At 49.6% G+C, this 22,439-nt stretch overlaps 1 protein-coding gene across 1 annotated transcript in view; it reads left to right on the forward strand.

The window, feature by feature from the left end:
- FNDC1 (fibronectin type III domain containing 1) overlaps window positions 1-22,439 on the forward strand; it is a 63,564-nt gene that overhangs the window by 9,967 nt on the left and 31,158 nt on the right. The window contains exons 2-9 of the mRNA XM_055136752.1: window positions 327-545; window positions 2,516-2,602; window positions 3,015-3,083; window positions 11,864-12,070; window positions 13,778-13,876; window positions 15,371-15,488; window positions 17,971-18,158; window positions 19,188-19,295. Coding sequence (XP_054992727.1) covers window positions 398-545; window positions 2,516-2,602; window positions 3,015-3,083; window positions 11,864-12,070; window positions 13,778-13,876; window positions 15,371-15,488; window positions 17,971-18,158; window positions 19,188-19,295 — 1,024 coding nt within the window. The 5' untranslated portion in view covers window positions 327-397. The remainder of the gene's footprint in view (window positions 1-326; window positions 546-2,515; window positions 2,603-3,014; window positions 3,084-11,863; window positions 12,071-13,777; window positions 13,877-15,370; window positions 15,489-17,970; window positions 18,159-19,187; window positions 19,296-22,439) is intronic.

Consider the following 22,439-nt stretch of genomic DNA (forward strand, 5'->3'; position numbering starts at 1 on the left):
TAACAGTACACAGAAAACACTGCACATTTACTTAAGATGGGCATCAAGAGGCTAATTAGTTTTTCTTGCTCCTCTGGGTCACGGTAATCACGTGGGATGAGGCTGGGGCTCTCGGCATTTGTCCCCCTCTGGATTTCAGTGAGCTGCCCACTGCTACCCAAACGACACGATGGCATGTGGGTTGGGGATGTTTGCTTCGCTGTCCTACTGTCCAGACTCACCCAGACAGTCCTTAGGGTCAGATGGAAGGTCCTTTGCTCTGTGCTAACACTATCAGAGAACATCGGGCAGAAAGATTCGCTTTCCCCCTCTGCCTTTGCCCTAAGTTGATAGCTGCGCTGTTTGCATAGCTGACCACCCACTGAAGCCAAGACACGTGAAACTACTGTCCACTAAAATGGGCCTGAAAGTCACGTGGGACCCACCCAAAGAGGCTACCAGTAGACCTGTGGACCATTACAACATAGCCTATGGGAAGTCCCTGAAAAGCCTCCAATACATCAAGGTGAATGCGGACACCCTCTCCTTCCTCATTGAGGATGTGGGTAAGTGACGTCCCGGACTCGTCCCCATTCGGAACTCTTCCCTTCTATTCTCACCTCTCCCCCCGATCCCCTTAGGATGACTGCTAGTGGCCTGAGTCACGCATGGGCTCTAGGGACCTAATGGCCCTTGGGGTGTAGGTGATCAGGGCCGTGGGGCTGTCCCCTTGTTCCCTAGCTTGCATGCGAACTCCACAACCTCCAACTCTCTCTAAACTCCAGTGTTAACTAAAACCATCTTAACGGAAACAGTTTTAACAAAAGTGTCCTTTCAGAAAAAAGCACTGTTCCCTTTCTGATCTCATATGAACAACTTAGTAGCTTCATCTTGAAGTTGCTCATTCATGAAAATGAGACCAGGCGAAGTTGAAGGTATGGTCTGGCCCTGTCAGCATCCCTGGGAGCCAGGCGCCTGCCAGATTTGTTAGCATCCCACTGCTCCCTTCCGTGGAGCCTAACCCACTCGTGACTTCCCAGACTCCTGGCCCACCTGCCACACCGCTCCTAATCTTCCTCCTGCACCCTGTTAGTAGGGTTCATGGGGGTCAGTGTGAAGAAAGCAGATACACAAGCGACTGTGGGGGCCCAGACTCCCTTCTCCTGGTTCCAGCCAGACCCCCATTTCTCTACCCCATCTCCCCATCCTATGCCTCCTCCTGAGTTATCTGTGGAGTGAATTGCAGATTCTGTCGACAGAAGGATTTTGCAGGGTCAGGTTTTCCTGTTCCAACCTTGGGGATGTAATGACTAGAAACAAATAAACAAACTGAAAACTCCCTGCAGAAGGAGAGCCACAGAACTCACCCCGATGCAAACAGAGTTTCCCAAGCAGGGTGCTGGTGGGTTTCCCCAAGGGGAACTGGAGACACGTGACCACATTGCTGTTGCGCAGGCGCTGCAGCCAGACGAGAGAACGTGCTCAGCTAAGCACGATTTGCATCGGCAAGAACCGAACACGCTTCCCCGTTAGTTGGCTGGTGGTGCCAAGCCCTGAACGCCACCAGACTCTGCCATCCTCAGATAGGCATTGTCCAGGCTGGAGCACCATGAGCATCCTGGGTACAGCTCAGATCTGAAGTGTTGTTAAAGGAAACCTTCTCCCTTTGAGGAGTTCAGTGGGAGTTATTACTGCCTCCTAACCCTTCCTCCGTTGGCATGTCCACAAACCCACCTCCTCAAGGCGCTGCCTGCTTCCCTTCCCTTTCACCAGGGAATAAATAAGCTCTTCCAAGATGGCTTAGCAGTGGAGGGGTGTGGCGTTGTGAAGCCACAGGTTCGAGAGATGCCCAGGTCCACACCCAGCTACCCAGGAGCCCCACCAAAGAGACAGCCCCTCTGATCTTGACCCCTCAGGCCAAGTCAAAAAGGGAAGCACCCTTATTTCAAGGTGTTTCCAACATTCCAAGAAAGACTTTTGTAGATTGTTCTAGATTTCCCTGGAACGTTCCTCCAGTCAAAGATAACGTGAGAGACTCGCCACGGAGAGCAGAGGAAATTTTGACAAGTACAGTGAAGAGTCCCAGGTGCTACACTGGATGAGTGGACTGACATTTCCTTGGTCTTTTTGGGGAAATGTTTCACTTGGAGCTTTTGTGGGGAAAGAGAATTTGTAGTTACTGACCCTCTGGATAGAATACCGGTTTACTTAGCGGACAGTCGTTTCTATTTCTTATATTGATTTTACATTTCAAAGCTTGAAAGCAGTTTGGCAGCTACTTAGAGGCCCAGGTTCCTCACACCCACCACGTACTTTGCACTAAACAAACATTCTGTTCTTTGGACCCACGTTCTTTCAGTGGCACAAGAGTCTGTTAGTGATTTTGATTAAAAGAGAGAGAAAGCTATGGTTAGACTGGTTGTTGAAGTCAGATGTTTCTATTTGGTGTTGAGTGGCATCAGGAAGACAGGGAGTGAGTCAGTCTGTCATTCCTGAAGATTTGACATGGTGGCGTGATATAAACCGTATGTTTCAGAGCCGGGGGTAGTGTACTTTGTGCTGGTTACTGCAGAAAACCACAGAGGAGTGAGCCGTCCTGTGTACAGAGCTGAAAGCCTGCCGGGTAAGTGTCACCGAGAATTGGAGGCCATGCCCTTGTCACTTAGGGGAGATAATTCCCTCCTCATGGTTAGCCAATCCAAACCTCAGATTATGAAAGAATTCCCAAAGAAGAATTTGGAGACCTATAGAGCATTGTTTCTTAAAGAAGAGAGTTTGCTTAAAAGAGTTGCAATGTAGGGCATTTATTTGCATTTTGTCTAAAACTTTTGGATCACTTGCTAGAGTTACCCTTGGGGGAAAAAGATGGAGCACCTGCATTGCACTCAATCTTAGGTCCCGAGTCGCTCCCCCGGTCAAGAGCAAGTTGCCCGGAGACGGTGGAAAAGTCCATTTTAGTCTGCATTAGGGGTGCTCTGAGATGTGGCAAAGCAAGTCCTCCTTTCTAATCATCAAGTTGCATTTTCCTAATTTAGGAGGTGATTGGATCAAGCCTGATGGTTTTCCCATTCAGGGTCCAGGACTGTTTAATGAAATCGTCACAGGTACTACTTGCTCACTCGGTGTGTGTCTCTGCTGAAGCAGAAGGGTCGTGCCTCTGCCACACACGTGCTCACAGCCCTGCATTTAGCTCCCATCGCTACACTAACACACCCGCCACAGGGATTGCGTCAATGTGTCTGGAGCAGACCGCAGCCATTGTTGCTCATTTCTCTGCGTTCTCTCATCTTTTGGTGTGGGGATGTGTCTGTGTCTGCATCTGGCAGTGCTCTTGTGCTACTGTTCATGGGCAAATATGGTGATGGAGATGGCAGTCCCGGCCCGGGGAGGGCCTTTGCACCTCTCTTACCTCTGTTTGGCTTCCTTCGATGGGATCCACCAAGCAGAGTTGGTTTTTGTTTTTTTCCAATTAGCTGATTGGTTGTCTTACAGTGACAGGGCACACTGTGAGACGCTGAGAGCCCCCTCCCATCTTCGCCCCATATTTGTAGATGTACCTGTTCTATCATTTGGATGTTGGTGTTGTCTGGTCATACTGTTTTACATAGTGAGAGAAATGTTGACATTTCTTGGGTTGTCAACAGAAATGTTGACATTCTTAAATACGTTCACTTAAATGGTGGAAACAAATATTGTAAAATGAGTGCGCTTATTTCAGTGTGGAGGGTATACCCTAATATCATTATGGCAAGGGGTTGTGTTTGATTTTCATGAAACATGTTTTTAACCTGACAACCTGGCATGATTATTGGGAGAAAGGTGAGTATGTTGTAATCCATGACTGATCTGCTCCTCCTCAACATTTGATATGTAGAAGTAGTTTTCAAAGACCTCTTTATATGAAAGGGGGTAGAAGAATTAAATAATCAAAAAGGAAATTGTGTTTTCTTTGGGGGGTGGGGTGGGGAATGAATAGTATACTTGCAGTAAAATATGTGGAACCTGACTGAGGGGACCATCAGGTATCATTATGGACATGCTTTATAGGTGATTGGAAAAAAGGAAATGGAATTGGAAGAGAGAAATAAGAATTATACAGGGATGTAGAGATGAGCACTGAAATAGAGAAAGAACATGAGTGGGCAAAAAGTAGGAGATACTAAAGCAGAAGCCAAGCATGGGGCCTGGGAAGGCAGTGCCAGTGAGACCGTGGAGAAGGCGCACAGCAGAGGGTGTGCCACGTGGGATAGACGGGGGTTGTGGGTGCTCACTTCTGTAGACACACACACACACAACACACACACACACGCAGAGGTGTGTGTGACCTCTTCCCCCTGTCTTGTATTGGATCCTCTGTTTTATATTGGAAATGAGGATGTCACTTTAGTAATCGTCCTGATAGTGTTTTTTGAATGACAGTCATTTTAGAATGAGTGATTTTCTTGCTTTTTCTTAAATGATTCATTTGTATGAATGAATGTGTGTGCATTCAATTTTTTCGCCAGTCTGGGAAGCACGGATTGTTAGAAATCCTAGGAACCTAGAAACACAGACCATCAGGCTCCAACTCAGTATTGATTTTATTTTCCATGAGATTTTTTTTTTAACCTTAGTGGCTTTGGTTGCTGATGTGTACTCTGCTGTAATAGGTGATACTTAATGTGTCATATAGTATGGTAAAGAAAATACTGGAATTTCTAGCTGAAACCATTTTCAGCATATAATATAAAACAAAACCTAAAACTCAGGGGCTAAACCAATAGTTTAGCAGGTAGGTATTCCAGTGAAAGCCTCTGGCCAAGGAGGAACCAAGAATGTGGTGCTGTAGGTTCGGGAGTGTTCTCAGCAAGCATGAGTGGTTGCTGGGTATTTTCTTTTTCTTTTTTCAAGCACAACATGTTCAGAGCAAACGTTGTGGCCCGGGGGTGAGCTCCTCCAAGGTGGATGCGCTGGGTTCCTTGTCTGTCAGTGCCCAGCAAATGTGTGAGATACGGCGGGGTGACTGTGTGTGTCCAGGGGAGAGCACGAGCGTTGGTGGGGCGGGCTGTGTGTCTGAGGTCTGGGGCACCTCTGTCAAGTGCAGCCTCCCATTCGGGGACAGTCCTGGGCAGACTCTCCTGGCCTGAGGGGTGCCGCTGTGCACACCCCAGACTCCAGTTGCCGTCATTGTCCCTCGAAGCACTTGGGTAGGCATGTGCATGCATCTGTGGACTGGAAATGCTCCGGTCCGAGGGCTGAGTCACTCATGACACGGTGCTAGTGTCTGACCTGTCTGTCAGGGGTGTTTGCCCTTTGTCAGAGCTCCACCTGGAACAGGCAGCCTAAAGGTAGAGGTGGGTGGGGCTCAGATTTTTGTGGGGTGACCTGTTTCGGCACCTCCTCTCCCATTGGACTGGAGAATGCAACTGAGATGGGGTGTCCCTGGCCTTGCTCAGCGTGCTCAGGGGCCGAGCTTGTGTCTTTGCTGGGATGAGGCAGAGGAGCACTGTAAAATGATCACGACCCATCGATCACTTCTGTGAAACCCACTAACAGGCAAAGGAAATCAAAACAGATGAGGCTCCGGGGGATGTGAGGTTTCGGGACAGTCCCGCTGGGTGCTGAGAGGCACACTGGGGGCTGGCTGTGGGGGTGGCCCTGTGGTTGCTGCCTCCCTCTGGTGACAGGTCATGCTTGTCTCTGTGTGACCAGGGGGAGCAGGCTGCAGAGTCCAGAGCTGGCCGGGGCAGCGGGTGGCAGGCCCGAGAACTGCGGGCTGAGCCGGGTCTCCTTGGATGCCAGCTGTCAGCGAGTATCGGGCACTTCCGCCCCCACCCCACGGCGTTGTCAGGAACTGGCATTGATCTGCTGTCACCACATTCTTTCTTTTTCTTTTCTTTCTGTTTTTGCTCCTCAGGATTTCCCTCCCCCTACTCTAAGCAACCGGAACATGCCAACCCCAGGCTCTGGCTTGGCTTCCAAGCGTGTGTCTGAAGGGTGATGAGAGGTGGGGGTGGGGGTCACACTCCCGCTCCACAGAGGGTCCGACCCTAGGCTGCCAGCCAGGACCAGGTCTTTCATGAGACGGTCTTTCCTCAGAGCCCCAGAAACATCTAGAATGTGAGGGCCTGAGTGGACCGGTGGCTCTGAAGAACACCTGGCTGATCTACACACAAAGAGGGCAGAACCTTCAACTTGGCACTCAGATCTGCCCATGTGTGGCAAGTGCCTGGGGGTGGTGTCTCCCCCAGACGAGGGGCCATGTGGATGCCCCAGGGAGACTGTTGGTGGCACCTTCTCAGCCACTCCTGGAGAGGAGAGTGCCAGGACTCAGCCCCAACAGACCGATGCCCTCTGGCCCTCTCTGCCCCCATTCTTGGCTGCCCACAGGACGTGTCATGAATGTTGCTGGTGCCTCCGTCCGAGGGTGCCGGTCAGTCAGAAGGACGAAGACACTTTACAGACACTATCCAAAGTCAAGAAGCGAGATTCCCATTCTTAGGGTACGTTGGGAGCCTGTCCAAAGATTCCCGCCTGGATCTCATGCAGGGAACAGAATTGCAGGGCCGAAGATGAGGCCAAGGAAAGGGGTCCCCAGCAGCGGTGGCCAGGTGCTCGGTCCCAGGAGCAGGAGGGACGCCCGCAGAGCCGATGTGGTGCTCAGTGCTAGGACAGGCATGAAGAGCGGCACGTGGAGAGGTCTCAGAGGAGGCTTCCGGGGCACGAGCCCCCCACGGTGAGCCCACCTCCATGGACCTCGGAAAGATGCTAGTCTAGTGCCCCTGGTGGTGGGGGGGGGCATGGCAGTTCTGCCCGTTCTGCTGGGGCCACCCACTGCCCCAGGGGACCTGAGCAGGGAGTGTCCTGTCATCATGATGACCTAAGCAAGCGTCAGGGTGATGGTACAGGCTGGGATTAGAGTGGGATTGAATACTCTAGGTGGGGGCGTTACTCCTCCTGAGATGCTCTTCAACGCTCACTGAGGACTCTCAGGCCCACTTAACAGTGGATGAAAGAGTGCTCAGACCCTAACTTCAGAGCCCATAAGCGCCCAGTTCAGAAGCTGCCGTGTTTCACTAGTGTTGAATCGATGAGCAAATTGTCGGCAGATCAATGAATAACTTGTAGAGGAACTGAATGGGCAAAGCATGCTATTGATTTGGAGACAGGTTTTCTTTGTGAAAAGAACAGATTTTGACTCCAAATCATCTTAATTTATTTACCAATTTGTGTAACTGGCACACAGCAGAGGAAGGGCCAGCACCCCGAGTTTGTGGAGGTGTGCACTTCTGGAGGGTCGTCGTTTAACCCAGAGGCGTGGGGCAATGTGGGGTGAATCACTCTGGCTGGCTCCCCACCTGTCCTATGCTTGGGGATTTCTTTTTTCTTTTTGGTGTTTGGGTCACACCCAGTGGTGCTCAGGGCCTTCTCCTGGCTCTGTGGTCAGAGATCACTCCCGGAGGGCTCAGGGGACCCTGTGGGATCTTGAGGGTAGTACCTGGATTGACCACATGCAACCCAACTGCCCTGGCCACTCTCTCCTCCCCCCCCACACTCTCGACCTTCTGAGCTGCATTCACCTGGGTGTGCTGCGTGGGTCCCTGGCGGGAACGGTCTGATCTTGAGACACTCTGATGGGTGTGAACCTGGTTACGCCCGGCCGTTCCCTGTTTTCAAGATAAAAGCCTTAAAGAGATTTATGAGAGAATTTCAGAAGGCTTCTGTGAAGCTACCCCATGAGGCTTAGAAAACGCTTTAGTAATTTATTTCAACCATATGGAGAGTTTTTCTGAACATGCCCGTCAGCTTAAAGAGGATTAGCACATGCTCTAGGAGAGGCCTATAAAAGATAGAGGAAGAAGATTTTCAAGATACTTAGAGTGGGGGGGAAGGGGCTTCCAAACCCAAAGCTCGGACCCTTGGGACTGTTGCTAGGAGGGGTGCTGTTCCCCACTTGTTCTCTGGTTTTCGGCGTTGGGGACCCTTAGCCAAGACATCTCTCTCTGCCTCTGTCTCTCTCTGTCTCCCCCACTGTCTCTCTCTGTATCTGTCTCTCTGTCTCTGTCTCTCTCTCACACACACACAGAGTGCAGGCGTTCTGCTCACTCCCCGATTGGCCCGTCCAGGCTGGGGTCACCCAGGCTTCCTTACATTGGTTAGCAGGAGAGGTTTGCGGAGGTGGGGGCGGGCATCAGGCGTGCACAGGGAGGAATGGGCTGGGCTCGGAACCACTGGATTCAGTCCCTGCTTGGCACTCACAGCTGTGGCCCTTGGGTCACTCCCGTGACCTCTCAGAGCCTCCATGCTCCTGCTCGCTGGGAAGGTCGTCAGAAGGAGGAAAATAACTGCCAGGGCCTGGCCGCTTCTGAGGACTCCGCTCTGGGGTCTACAGCTGCCTCGGCCTCCCCAGTCCCTGTGGGGGAGCCCTGGCGTGGCATCAGCTGCGGGAGTTGGCTGAGAGCCAGTCTTGGGGCTGCCCTTGCTCTGAGGCTGGACGGGGCTCAGGACCCGCCCTGCCGAGCACTAGGCAGTGAGCCTGCCCGCACCCACCCCACAAGCAGCCAGCCCCTTTTCCTGCCCAGACTCCCCTGGCTTTCCCACCACTTTGGGAGATCCCAATCGCCCTTTTCTCCGATTTTCCAGTGTTTCATTGCTGAGCATCAGGGCTGACTGTCCTGGGGCCCCCAGCGCTGCTGGGGCCAGTGGGAGAGAGCGCTGCCCAACGGCCCCTTTCCATGGGGCTTCAGGACCACAGGGATGTGACTGCAGCTGGGGGTAGCAGGTTCACAGAGGCCTGGCCAGGGGGGCATCACCACACAGGTAGAGGGCACCATCCTGGGGCCCCGGGGGCAGCCATAGAGCTGCAGGGCTCTGGCTGCAAGACCAAAGGCAGCTGATATTAAGATTGGGGGTCGGGCTTCAGACACAGGGACAAGAGCACACTTCTGGTGCCATCCCTGCTAGCTCACAGACATGTCTTCAGTAATTGGCTCAGTTTTGCTAGAAGCCACCCCAATGCTCTGCTATTGAAGCTTTGTTTTCTGCATTGGAAAGGGGTGTGTGTGTGTGTGTGTGTGTGTGTGTGTGTGTGTGTGTGTGTGTGTCTATATGTGTCTCTGTGAGTATGAGTGTCTGTGTGTGTCTATGTGTGTGTCTTTGTGTATATCTGTGTGTCTGTGTATGTGTCTGTATCTGTGTTTGTGTGTATGTCTGTGTGTCTGTGTGTGTCTGTGTGTATATCTGTGTATATGTCTGTGTGTCTGTGTGTCTGTGTATGTGTATGTGTACGTGTCTGTGTCTATGTCTGTGTGTGTGTCTGTGTGTCTATGTGCATGTCTCTGTGTGTCTATGTGTATCTGTGCCTATGTGTTTGTGTGTGTCTGTGTATGTGTATGTGTACGTGTCTGTGTCTATGTCTGTGTGTGTGTCTGTGTGTCTATGTGCATGTCTCTGTGTGTCTATGTGTATCTGTGTCTATGTGTTTGTGTGTGTCTGTGTATGTGTCTGTGTGTCTGTGTATATGTCTGTGTATGTGTGTGTCTGTGTGTGTCTGCGTGTATGTGTGTTTGCGTGTGTCTGTGTGTGTTCAGGTCCAGGGCGGGCATTAGAGTAGGAGCTGGGGAGGGCAGTACATCTGGCCCCTGGGCTGCCCCTCGGGTGATGTCCCCGTTCTTTCTGTCCCAGAATGCAGGCAGTGCTGATGCCTGTGGCAGCTTCAGCTGTCGCCGTTCTCCATTGCTTAGTGGTTTCCCCACTGCTCACGTCACAGACGTTCCCTTCGGGACTGGTGTTCAGAGCAGACTGGCCGTGGTGTGATGTTAGCAGAGGTCACTACCACCTTACAGACTCTCCTGCTCAAACCCGCCTGGCCCCTGCCCAAAGCCTTGGCACCCACGAAATCCAGCCCCAAACTCACCTACCCAGCCCCTGAGTGTCTACAGACCGCTCAGGTCTCCCTCGCAGAGGGCCTCAGTGGTCAGTGATCTGGGGGGTTCCGATGGATGATGCCAAGTTCTCTGCTTCCTGGGCAGTCTTCCCTCAAGGCTCTGTCCCCAGGCAGCTGGCCAATGAACCTCACCACTCCGTAAGACTCTGAAGATGACACGAAGTCTCTTCCTGAAAGATGAAAGTTGGCTGTGGATTTTGTTCTCTTTAGTGTCCTCCCCAAGTCTATTAACTTAAAAAAAATCAAAAGTTCACTGTTGTGAAATCTGTCTAAACACTGCCCAGATCTTGCTTTTTAGCAAGTTTGTACAAGCATTTAGAAAACGTGTCCCTGCCCTGGGCCCCCAACAGTGCCTTCTCTGAGGTAACGTGGAAGGGACCAATGAAGTAAATTTACATCCACAATGATAGTCATCCGCGGCTAATTCAAACACATCACTGGATCTGATAGCTTGGATTTTTCTAGAAATACTGGCTCTGACTCTGTTATGACTATGATGCAAGAGTTCCCAATTGGGAGCTCTTAAGAATAACAACTCACAGGATTATTAAAGAGGATTAATAGTGTTGGCCTAGTCAGTGCTGTGCCATTAGTCAGCTGGATTATAGTACCGAACTGTTGGGGCAATTAGGCCTATATGTTATTTCTGTTACCTGTGGTGGTCTATTTTATTTATGACGGTTAGAACTTGACATTGAAAACTCACCTCTCAACTAGAAAAAAGCTGAGATAAGTTTAGTGTCACCTCAGCATATAATTTTAGTAGACCATTGACTATACTTTGGATTAAAATAAAAAAGTTAATCATTACTATTAGTTTTTTGTATTAGGGGAATTTTTGTGGAACCATAACATGGCATTTTCTTTCAGGAAGTTCCTAGAGTTCCCAATGGGAACTCTTAAGAATAACAATGCACAGGATTATTAAAGAAGATCATTGGCTTAGGTAATTCCAGCAAATACACATGCTGCTATTTTCTTTGGTGAGACTCAAAACACTGGAATCAGGTATTGTGGACTTCTCAGAACATCCATCTCCAGCAGCTTCTTAGTTATTGTGTTAATGGAACCGACTCTAACTCATGATGGTTTTTGTTCTTATGCTAATTTGCTGTTTTTCCCAGTTTAATAAAACTATAAATGATGATGAGATTAGCGTAGGAAGGATGCATGGAAATAAAGGCTTATCTGCCTAGAAAGAGGCTCATTGGCTTAGCTGGATCTCTAAGCTATTGTTAGAATATGATCCACTGCCAAACGTGGGCAATATTGTCATCTGGGGGTTGTGGCCTTTGTTCTAAATGCATCAACCCTAAGTAGAAATATTTCCTCATTTCTGACTTTCCACTAAGTATTGGCCACTACAATGCATTGCTTTGAGAACTCTAACAAGGAGAACATTTGATGGGACCGATCGGTTTAGAAAGCGGAATTCCAAAGCTAAATTAGCTAGAAGGGCTTGTCTGAAAGAATGAACTTAGACAGGGGAGAAAAGTGGATTCAAAGATAAATCAGCTAAAGTCTATTCCATGCTCTTTGAAGAGATTTCCTTGGCTGGGTGGAGCGTGTGTGTTGGTATGCAATTATAAATAAGGAGAATATGCACTGGCTCTATTTTTATTTTGACCTTTAACTATATAGTTTTGATCTGAGGGGGGGTAAAGGAAATTAATGTTTAAAAATAAACATAGCCGAGAGTTCTGATGGGCATTCTCACTGTGTCTGCTTCCATTTGACCTTCTTTAGATGCCTGGGTTAGAACCTGGAGGGGGGGGGCCCACATGCCCCGAGGGCTGAGAGCCTGGGGGCACAGCTGCTCTTACTGGATCAGTTTCCAGACGTGGACGTTTGGGGATCAGTGGCTGATGCTACAGCTTCGTGCTCGCACCCTCTCCCCAGAGTGGCTGGTAAAAGCTAAGGCTGTTCTGTTTAATAGTTTCTGTTGGTGTCCCCTTTAAGAAAAGGAAGTGCCCAACAAGCCCTTGCGGGTCCGAGTCCGATCCTCAGATGACCGGCTGTCTGTTGCGTGGAAGGCGCCACGCCTCTCTGGAGCCAAGAGTCCACGCAGATCACGTGGCTTTCTGCTGGGCTACGGGGAAAGTGGCCGGAAGATGAAGTATGTTCCGTTGTCGAGAGACGAACGAACCCATGAAATTCAAAAGCTCGGTGAGTGTCAAGCTCGGGGGGCATCCTGAGGGGTCTCTGCAGTGGTTTCCATGTCTAGGAGCTCATTCCCAGCTGCCGCTGCTCCTGGCCCCTCTCCGAGTCTCTCTCTTGCACCGTCCAGCTCTGATGACCACTCACCACTACACCCATGGCTCTGTCGGCCGTGCTCCCTTGAACCCGCAGGAGCTGCAGGGCAGGGCCACCTCCACGGGCCAGGGCTGCTCCCTGCTGCCCCCTGAGTGCACCATTTCTCTTCCCCATCTTTCTGCTGCGTTTATCCCACCCGTTATGTCTCCTTCGCGCCTTCTGCCCAAGGACCAGGCACCCCGGGCCTCAGGGGAAAGTATGGACACTGAGGTCAGCCTGCAAGTCAGCAGGCCATTCTCCCCTGCTTTCTGAGTCTCCAGGCCTCCCTGGGGCAGGGCAGCATGACCATGGACCCCAAAAGGGAGTATCTCCATGCTAAAGGGGGTCAGGTCAGGGTGCCTCATCCTAGCCAGGAAGGGGGCCGCCCTGCTGGCATTTCCTTGGCAGATAGGACAGTGGACAAGACCTCTGGGACTTGTCCTCATGTCTGGGACTTCAGCCCCTGCACCCCCCTTACGCCCCCCAGCCTTTCCTCAGACCCTGTCTCCTGGTGCCTTCGTCCTTTTGTGTCTGCTCGCTCCTTGGGGAACCCAGGTGGCAGAGGGCCTGGGATGCCCAGGGGTGCCCTGCATCCGGGCATCTCCCTTGGGGACTCGTCTTTCTGAAGCATCTCCACACTCCCCAGCTGAGTCTGGGCCAGCAGGAGATAGTCGACCCCGTGGTTCACTCCTGTGGCCTTGTGGTTTGCATCGGTGTTGGCGGAGGAAGTGGGGGCATGGATCAGATTCGCCCTAAGATTCTAAGGGGATTCAGTGATGTCTTCACTAGCACGGGTGATAGGGCCAATCAGCTTCCTGCAGCAGGAGGACCAGTGAGGAAGGTGGGGAATGGGATCGGCAGGAGGATGGGCAGAGCCATGTGGGCACTGAGATGGGCATTGCAGGCAGAGGAAGGGCCTCACTATCCAGGGAGAGCAGGGGCCCCTCCCTGAAGCCCAGGGATCACAGCCATGGGGCATTTGGGAGTAGGACCAGCAGTTCTGGGGTCCTAGGACAGCCCTGGGGACCTTCTAGGAGGGGCCAGGTCTGATCCTCGGAACCACTCCCTGGAAAGCCGGGAAGCCGGGCAGTCTGGCTGCTGTCACACCCTCAGAAGACTGAGAAACACTGGTAGGAAACAGGGCCAAGTCTTAGTAAGATCAGTGCCCCCAGGGACTGTGGCATCCCCCCAATGATGGACAGCTGGTGAGCACCCCTGGGGGGTGGGCCTGGGATGGAATCAGGAAATGCTGTCATCTTGGCCAGTGTCCAGCACTACTCGCCTCCCACTGGGGAGAGCAAAGGACCCGAGGGCCATGATGTGGGCCCCCATTTCCCCCCCGTCCTTTCATTCAGACACACGCTCACTGTCTCACGTGCCAGTGACGGAGCAGCCCGTGTTTGGGGATCCCATCCACATCTCCCAACACCAGTGCTCTTCTTGAGTTCATTGATGGGGGCCCCACTGTCCTCCTGAATGCCTCTAAGGAGCCCAGGAAGCAGAGCTGTGAAGGAGCGGAACGGAGGGGCCTGGTCTCGGGGCAGCCTGGCCAAGCCTCATGCCTCTGCTTGCCGCCCACAGCCTCCGAGTCGGTGTACGTGGTTTCCCTGCAGTCCCTGAACGCGCAGGGAGGCAGCCAGCCGGTGTACCGCGCCGCGCTCACCAAGCGGAAGATCTCAGGTAGGTGGCCTGGCCTCACGAGTGCGGGTGCGGGGAGCGCAGGGGCTGCAGGCCGAGAGCGGGGCACTGGCTTTGTTAGCTAGAAAAGTGTCCTCAGCTGGGGGGATGTGTTCACGTGCTGGATTCGGGCGTGTGGCACTGCCCTTGGGAGCACCCACATCACTGCCAGCACATGCGTCCCTGAGCCTGTCGATCGGGACACACATTTCTCTCCCCCGGTGTAGACTGAACCACGTGAGAGAAGTGAGAGGGGTGAGGAGAAGGCCTGGTGTGAGATAAGCACCCGCCTGCCCTCCATTTACCCCCAAATGGCACAGTAGCCAAGGGGAGAGTGAGGAGAGGGGGGAGCAGGGATAGGCTGGCCAGTGGCCGGTCCCTCCTGGTTACCTGCAGCCACTCACAGAGGGTGGACACAGCTATGAGCCAATTGCAGTACCTTTTCTGGGTCACATGTCTTGGCTTTAGCGTCTATTCAAAGTTGGGGGCCTCTCAGTGAGCCCAGCGGCCACTTCTCTCCATACTTAGCTAGCCAGGCCAGACGGTTCGGGCCTGAGGATGTGGTACTGCTTGGACCCTGATGAGGAATTCCCCCTCCCGGCCACTCTGGCAGTGCTTGAAGCCCTCCAGGATGTGACCAGGCTGTATTGGGCTGGCGCGGGCACAGTGTTAGGGACCAAACTAAGGTTCTACACAGGCAAAGCAGGAGCTCCCGACCTCTGTACTATCTCCTTGGCCCCCGCTGTCTTAATTTAAAGGGGCCACCGACCACATAATTGCTTTTGTGAATTCACAATTACTCTTATATAATACATTGCTACATCTACTATGTCCCTATAGTCTTGTACTCAAGAGCATTACAAGCCTTGCATTGTTTAGCAGACACGCATGATTTTTCACTTTATTATTCCTAAGTGGTTGCTTATGGGAGTATCTGTGTCACTGTCTAACAGGTTAAGAAGCTCCCCTTAACCCTCCCCGTAGTAAAAGTCACACATTCTTATGTGATGTGATCCCTAAGGGGTGAAAAGAGAACGCAACACAAAAAACACAACCCCCCAAGGGAACTGAAGCCCTCTTGGGCATCTCCGCTGGCATTTGAGACTGAGAAGAGTCTTGTGGAAATTGGCACACTGAGTTCTGTTGTCTAAGGGATTGATTCTGCCAGTCTGTCCTTGGAATCAGTCTTGGCCGGGAGCTCAGGGAGCCTCCTGCACTGGGTCGTCCTGAAGCTTTCTTGAATGAAGGGCATTGCTTCTTCTTCATCAACATACAGAAAAGAGGGAATAGCCTGGAAGCGCTGTGACCAGGTCTATATCTCATTTTTCTACATTGGCCAAAGAGTTGCTGGAGTGTCTGCTCCTATCATTTAACCAACAATACATAAGTAACTTAGAACCCACCCAGGGTGAATCCTACAAGGTGGAAGTCAGAGGAACTCAAGAGCACAGCCAGTTCTTTGCCACCGTCTTTCCTAGTCTCCCTTTGTCCTTTCAGAAGAGGACGAGCTGGATGTCCCCGAAGACATCACTGTCCGGGTGATGTCCTCTCAGTCCGTGCTGGTCGCCTGGGTAGACCCTATTCTGGAAAAGCAGAAGAAACCTGTTGTCTCGAGGTACTTTTCCTTCTTTGTCTTGACTATGTTTTCAAGATTTTTTTTTCAGGTCCTGAAGAGGCAGAACTATATTTCCTAGAATGATTATACTTTCTGATATCCTTGAATTCTGGCCGTCTCTGTAGCTGACTAGTGTTTAGCAACCTAACCCTGAAAGTGGTCGACATAGGGAAGTAATGTTGGCACAGCAGGACTTCCCAGGGTGCTTGCTCCAAGTCTTGTATCTGGGAGCTTCTAGACTCCATTTCTTCTCTGCCTCCCTTTCTATCTTGCTTTGTTCATCAGTGTTCAGAGGCAGAACCTGGGCATCCCCATTAAGAGAGGCCTTTCCAGGAAGGATCTGGCAGTAGGAAAGCTTTCTTGTGAGCAGTGACGTTTCATGTTGAGAGCGGGCATAGTCTAGCACGTCGCCATGCTTTCTAAGCATTCCTCGAACACAGAATGGCTTCACGTTTTGCTCACTTGTGCAGACCAAAAAAGCGCCAGGTTCTCACTAACACATTACGACATGCTGTTCTGGTATTTATATTGATTTAGAAAGTAGAACCATGTAAGTGTGCAATACTTTTGGTGGTAAAAAGTGTCTCTGATAAGTCCCATTTCTGGTATGTGAAGGATGAGTAGTATAGTCATCAAATTTTTTGGTATTTAGATTTTTAGCTTAAAATTTTACATAATGTGTATGGCCAAAAGAAAGCCCAAATTTGGGGGACCTGATTTGCATTTGCATTTTTACTTTTTGAAAACCATCTGAAAGCAGGAAAAGCGATCATAGACTTCAAAAAATAGAGACTAGAATGACGAACTTGTCTGCCTATGTCTTCTCTGTCATCGATTTGCTTCCTTTTCTATCTTCATCTAAGTCTTTGTCATTAGCCTCAAGTGAAAAAGCACTTGCTTTTGCTAGTGAAAAAACAAAATCTGTTTCTTTTGAAAAACCTCAGATGATCCTTTCCCTACCTGTCTCCCCGCCCCCTTGCCCAACTCACAGCACTCTTGATCACCCGGAGCTTGGTTCCCAACATCTGGAGATAAACAGAAGAAAGCTGGGTCTTCTAGGCAGGACTGTTGCGTCCGTTGCTGTGCCGGCGGCAGCTGGGGCTATGTCCCGTCCTGGTAACTCACTGCCTCACCGGCAGCTCGGGGTTACTGGATAGAAATTTAGAAGACCACACAGCCAGTTTCCTGGAAAAGGGATCAGTGGCATTGTGCTGCCTGGGTGTCGAAGATATGCTCTATCGGGGTCTGTTGGCAAAGCCCATGTTGAAAAACTCGGGTCCCTCTTCCTTCTGAGCGTGCACTGTTATTCCTGTTGCAGCCCTTCAGCCCGCTCCACTTCTTACATGTTTTAGCTTTTCCTCCTGGTGTTACACCTTCTCAGAACCTCATGTTGTCTTTTCCCTTGAGCCTGATTTGGCATCAAATGAGTTTTGTTGCCATATTTTCTGGAAAGCCAAGGAATGTTGAACTAGTTAATATTGTCCTTCACACACAGACAAACACACACACACACACACACACACATCCTTGATCAGGCACTGGCCTCATAAAAGCTGTCCTCCTTCTTAATCTCTCCTCAGCTGAAACAAGCCTTGGGGATCTGGGTTCCGTCCTTCCTATCTCCTTTAGACCACTTTGCTTAGAAATTAGTGTCTCAATGGAATATTATGCAGCTGTTAGAAAAGATGAAGTCTTAAAATTTGTTTATAAGTGGGTGATCATGTAGAGTATCTATGCAGCTGTTAGGAAAGATGATGTCTTGAAATTTGCTTATAAGTGGGTGATCATGTAGAGTATTATGTTAAGTGAAATGAGTCAAAGAGAGGGACAGACGTAGGATGACTGCACTCATTTGTGGAATATAAAATAACATAATATGAGACTGACACCCAAGGACAGTAGAGACAAGGGCCGGGAAGATTGCTCCATTGTTGGTAGCCTGCCTTATGAGCTGGGGGAGAAGGCAGCTGGGATAGAGAAGGGGTCACTAAGTCAATGATGGCTGGAGGGCATCACTCAGGATGGGAGATGTGCACTGAAAGTAGATAAAGGACCAAACGTGATGGCCTCTCATGATCTGTATTGCAAACCATAATGTCCATAAGTCTAGAGAGAGAGTAAGAGGAAAATTGTCTGCCATAGAGGCAGGGGGAGGGTTGGGATAGGGGTTGGGAGGGATACTGGGGACATTGGTGGTGGAAAATGTACACTTGTCAAAGGGATGGGTGTTCGATCATTATATGACTGAAACTCAAACATGAAAGCTTGGTAAGTGTAGCTCATGGTGATTCAATTAAATAAATAAATAAAATTTATGCTAAAAAATGAAGTCAGTGCCTTTAGATCAGTGAACCTAGTCAAACATCGGTATTTTTTCTCTTCTGATCTACCTCCTCCCTTCCCATCACATCCGTGAGGAAGAAATGCCAGCTGAGAGTGAGGGCTCAGGGTGGGGCTCACAGAGGCCTTCTCTTTCCTGTAGGCAGTACACCGTGCGCTACCGCGAGAAGGGCGAGCTGGCCCGATGGGACTACAGACAGGTGTCCAACAGACGCGTGCTGGTCGAGCACCTCATCCCCGACACCATGTATGAATTTGCAGTCCGCATTTCTCAGGGCGAGAGAGACGGCAAGTGGAGCACCTCCGTCTTCCAGCGGACACCGGAGTCTGGTCTGTATCTAGCCCACCTGGGAGGAACGTGTACCAAGAAAGATTTGGTGGCGGAGGCCAGCGGGGGCCTTTGGGCTGTTATTACATGGGCCTAAATCTTGGCCGTGTTTCTACAAAAAGGCATTTTCAATGTGAGGTTTAGGAGCCGTTTCCTTGGCAAGCTTCTGTCCAGGACTGATGGGTTACATCAGCCTGTGTGGTGCATACGTGGGCCCTCCACATATGGTCACCTTTGTGGAGGGGACATCTAGGAGAACTCATGGCTGGGGCAAGGGGAGGTACCGTCCTTATCTGTTTTGATTATTTGTTTTGGGCACCATGCCTAGCAGTGCTCAGGCCTTCTTTCTGGCTCTGATCATTCTGGCTCAGGGATCATTCCTGGTAGAGCTCAGGGGACTATCTGGGATGCTGAGGATCGAACCTGGGTTGGCCACGTGCAAGGCAAGCACCCTACCCACCATACTATCGCTCCAGCCCTCTTTTCCTTTTTATTTGTTTTGGGGTCACACCCAGCCATGTTCAGGAATTACTCCTGGTTCTGAGCTCAGGTCTCAACTCCTGGCAGGTTCAGGGGACCTAAAGGGGCGCTGGGGATCCAGCCAGGTTAACTGTGTGCATGGCAAGCACCCTACCCACTGTACTATCATTCTGGCCCCAATACTCTTCTTTTCTAGGGCTGCAATTGTGTTTGTCTCAAGGGCAGAATTTCGTTCCAGATCTTTCCTTTCAAAGCCTTATTGGAAACACAATGCAGCCAAGCTGGAATCTTGTCTACTTCAATATCCAGCCATGAGGCACTTTCTGAATCCCAGAAATCTTTGCCTTAGACGGATTCAGCTCATCTGATGGTCCATGTGACATAAGTTACTGTCTTACCCAGTGGCCCAGTGTATCATTTTCCTTGTGTGGAAACAAACACAACGCACTTGTTTCTCAATTGAAATAAAAAGTCCCTGGACCCGCAGGGAGCACCTGCAGGAGATCCTCGGTGGCTGTCTGTGTTTGACGTGGGCCCCTGTGTGCTTGCAGCTCCCACCACGGCTCCTGGAAACCTCAACGTCTGGCCAGTCAACGGCAGGTCCACTGCTGTCACTGTGGCGTGGGACGCATTGCCAGAGACGGAAGGGAGAGTGAAAGGTAGGAGCGCCGTTTGCGGGAGGGCAAGCCACAGGGCTGCGGCGTCTCCCGGGAGTGGCCAGCGCAGAGACACGTGCGCACTGACGCCGGGCCTGGGCAGGAGCTGCTGTGGCAATAGGAAGGCAGCAACCTGGCGTGGGCGTTGGCTCCTGAGCCGGGAAGCTACGTGTGAGGTCACGTGACCGTTTGTCTAGCGCAGACACACGCAGCAAGCTACATCAGCGGGGTGCTGGCCGACAGACGGGGAAATGACTGGTGGAGATGAGGGGCTAGTGGGCGGACAGGAGAGGGGCATGCATGGTGCCAGCTAGTGGCCGTGTCCTGCCGTTTTCATTGTTCACTTGAAGACGACTTTTCCTCTGTCCTGTCTGCAGGATCTGCTATGGGGCTGGGTGTGCAGCGGTGTGTGTGTGTGTGTGTGTGTGTGTGTGTGTGTGTGTGTGTGTGTGTGTGTGTGTGTGTGTGATATCATACCTTGCTTTTTTACGGGCTATGGGGGTGCAGCGGTGTGTGTGTGTGTGTGTGTGTGTGTGTGTGTGTGTGTGTGTGTGTGTGACATCATACCTTGCTTTTTTTATGGACTATGGTGCCAGTAGGAGTGTGAAAAAGTAGGAGTGGGCAGGAACCCCACAGGATTATAGATCATTTTAATGAGTTTGAAAATTCAAGTAATAAAATACAATGGCAGTGGACTTTTCAGTCAGCCTTTTTAATTAAAAAAAATTTACTTTGGTTGGGCAAGCTATGACCTTAAAATAAAATTTAAAATGCAGTCTATTTTGAAACAATTGAATAAAATATTCAAAATTAGTTCAATTTAGAAAACAGTCTGTTGAGACTATTCACTAGAGCACAGATCTTTTCTATTCAATGAAAACACATTCCAGAACCTTCTAGTAGTCTGTTTTGAAATAGTTGAAAGAGTTGTTTTTTCTTGGGCATCGCCTACATGAATATACCTTACAGCATGTATAAATGTTTCTTAACTTTGAAAGACAACTTTTAAGTCTAACAAGTCCGAAAGCTATTACAAGTTTGTGTAAACTTGAAGAGATCTAGAAATCCAGCATTTTTCTCCTTTGAGAACTTCTTTGTTTTGTTTTGTTTGGGGGCCACATCTGACAATGCTCACGGGTAACTCCAGACTTTCCACTCAGTAATTATTCCTGGTGGTGCTAAGGGCATCTCTCCTGTGAGAATTTCCTAACTGACGAGATTTCTTTTGCTTACAATGTTCAGTTCTCTTTGCTGCCAGGAGAGGAAGGTCTTCTCACGGAACAATCAATTTAAGAAATGTGCATGTAGGAGGATGCTCTAAAACGTCCTCATTTTCTAATTTTTTAAAGTCTAGATTGTACAATTCTTGCTCATTTTCCCCCAGTGGAATAAAGCTGAAACAAATAAAGAAAAGAAGTATTTTGTTGGCCTGTCTTTTTATGAGAATTTCAACATTGGCGTCTTCTGTATTTTTCTGATGCTACAAAGGCTTCTGAAAATGGAATACAGACTTTTTTTGGCTAACTACCTTTTTGTTAGAAAAGGTCAGTTGTTGCTTTATTATAATGCTCTGTAGCTGTTTTCTTTAGCTCTGCCACATCTTCATTATATTTGTTGGGGTGTGTATGTGTGTGTGTGTGTGTGTGTGTGTGTAAAAGAAGGGCATACTCACCACTTCATATCGCCAGAGAGAATCCTGCCACAGCTCCTAGTTTCTGAAGCCACCATGCAAGGGCTCACCCCTCACGAGGTTGTTTTCATGAAGGGACAGTGATAAGATTGAACATTTAGGATTACACACAGGCTTTTCGCTGTTTTGTTCTGGGGCCAGACCCGGTGGTAATCAAGGCTTACTCCTGGCACTGAGCTCAGGGTCACTCCTGGTGAGCTCAGGGGACCATGTCTGGTGCCAGGGACTGAACTTGGGTTGACCATGTGCAAAGCAAATGCCCTATCCTGCTGTGCTGTGCTGTGCTGGCCCTACATGCGGGCATTTTTTTTAAATGTCTAAGGAGTGTGAACCATCTTAGTAGAATATATTTGGACATGGTTAAATTTTTTCCAGATGAATTGAATCCATTAAGAAAAACAGGATTACAAAATTTGCTAGAATATGGGTTCTTCTAATTTTTACCTTTGACCACCACAAATGACTGGTTTGTTCACTTTCAATGAGAAAAGAATGCTGCGACAGGGATCCTTTCAGACAAATGCTACAAAAGCACTTTCCACTGGGAGCTTTTTAATTGATGTATTTTTTAAAGATTTCATCTCAGGGAAAGAAAAGATCTTTCCAAGCTCTGCTAGGACCCATGCCAACCTGTGCCTTGGTCTTTCTGTAAATTAAATGACTCTTCTTGGTTAGCTCCTGCTATTAATTTGCTACATTTTGTAAATTTGGAGTTTCATTGACAGGAAAACAGGCATGGATTCTAGCTGAGGCTGGAATTAACTTTAAAACATGACTTCTTTATGTTACAGAATTTCCATAAAAATATAGAAAAGTGATAGTTCCTTGGTATGAATTTGCTATGATTTTCAAAGTCTTGTTTATAGACAGAGAAAATTCAAGGGGCAAAGCATTAAATATTGCATGAATCTATCTGCAATGTTTCCTCATTGTTTTAAATAATACTATGAAAATCCAGAATTGCATGTCTCAAGTCAGAACTTTTATAAAACCAATAAAAATAAGATAATATTCCAAATATCAAATCCACCTGGCTTAAATGTGCAGAGAAAAAAAACTACTTAAAGGTTAATCAACCTAGACCTTTGAAGGTAGCTTTCCAGAATCACCTTCTAGGAATTGTCATTTCTCTTTACGTGGACATAGAGATGCTGGATGGATTCAGGATCTAGTCCTCCTGTCATTGTTTACAGAAGCAAATGCAATGAAGCAAATATAGTATAAAACTTTTTGGTGAAATGGTATAAAAACCGGCTTCCTGGGTTCCGTATATCCAGTCTGCTGAAAATCGAGTGGCCAGCTCACTCCCACTGCTTCTGGTTGTCTGAGTCAATGCAAGTCCGCCTTTGACTGTGTCTCGTGCGCTAGCTGCCACCGTGGCGCGCATCCCTAGAGGGTCCTACTCAGAGATGCGCGTTCTCATTCATCCTGCCCATATGGCCTGTCTGCCGGACACA

This window comes from Sorex araneus, chromosome 4, assembly GCF_027595985.1.
Source record: "Sorex araneus isolate mSorAra2 chromosome 4, mSorAra2.pri, whole genome shotgun sequence".
Classification (NCBI taxonomy): Eukaryota; Metazoa; Chordata; class Mammalia; order Eulipotyphla; family Soricidae; genus Sorex; species Sorex araneus.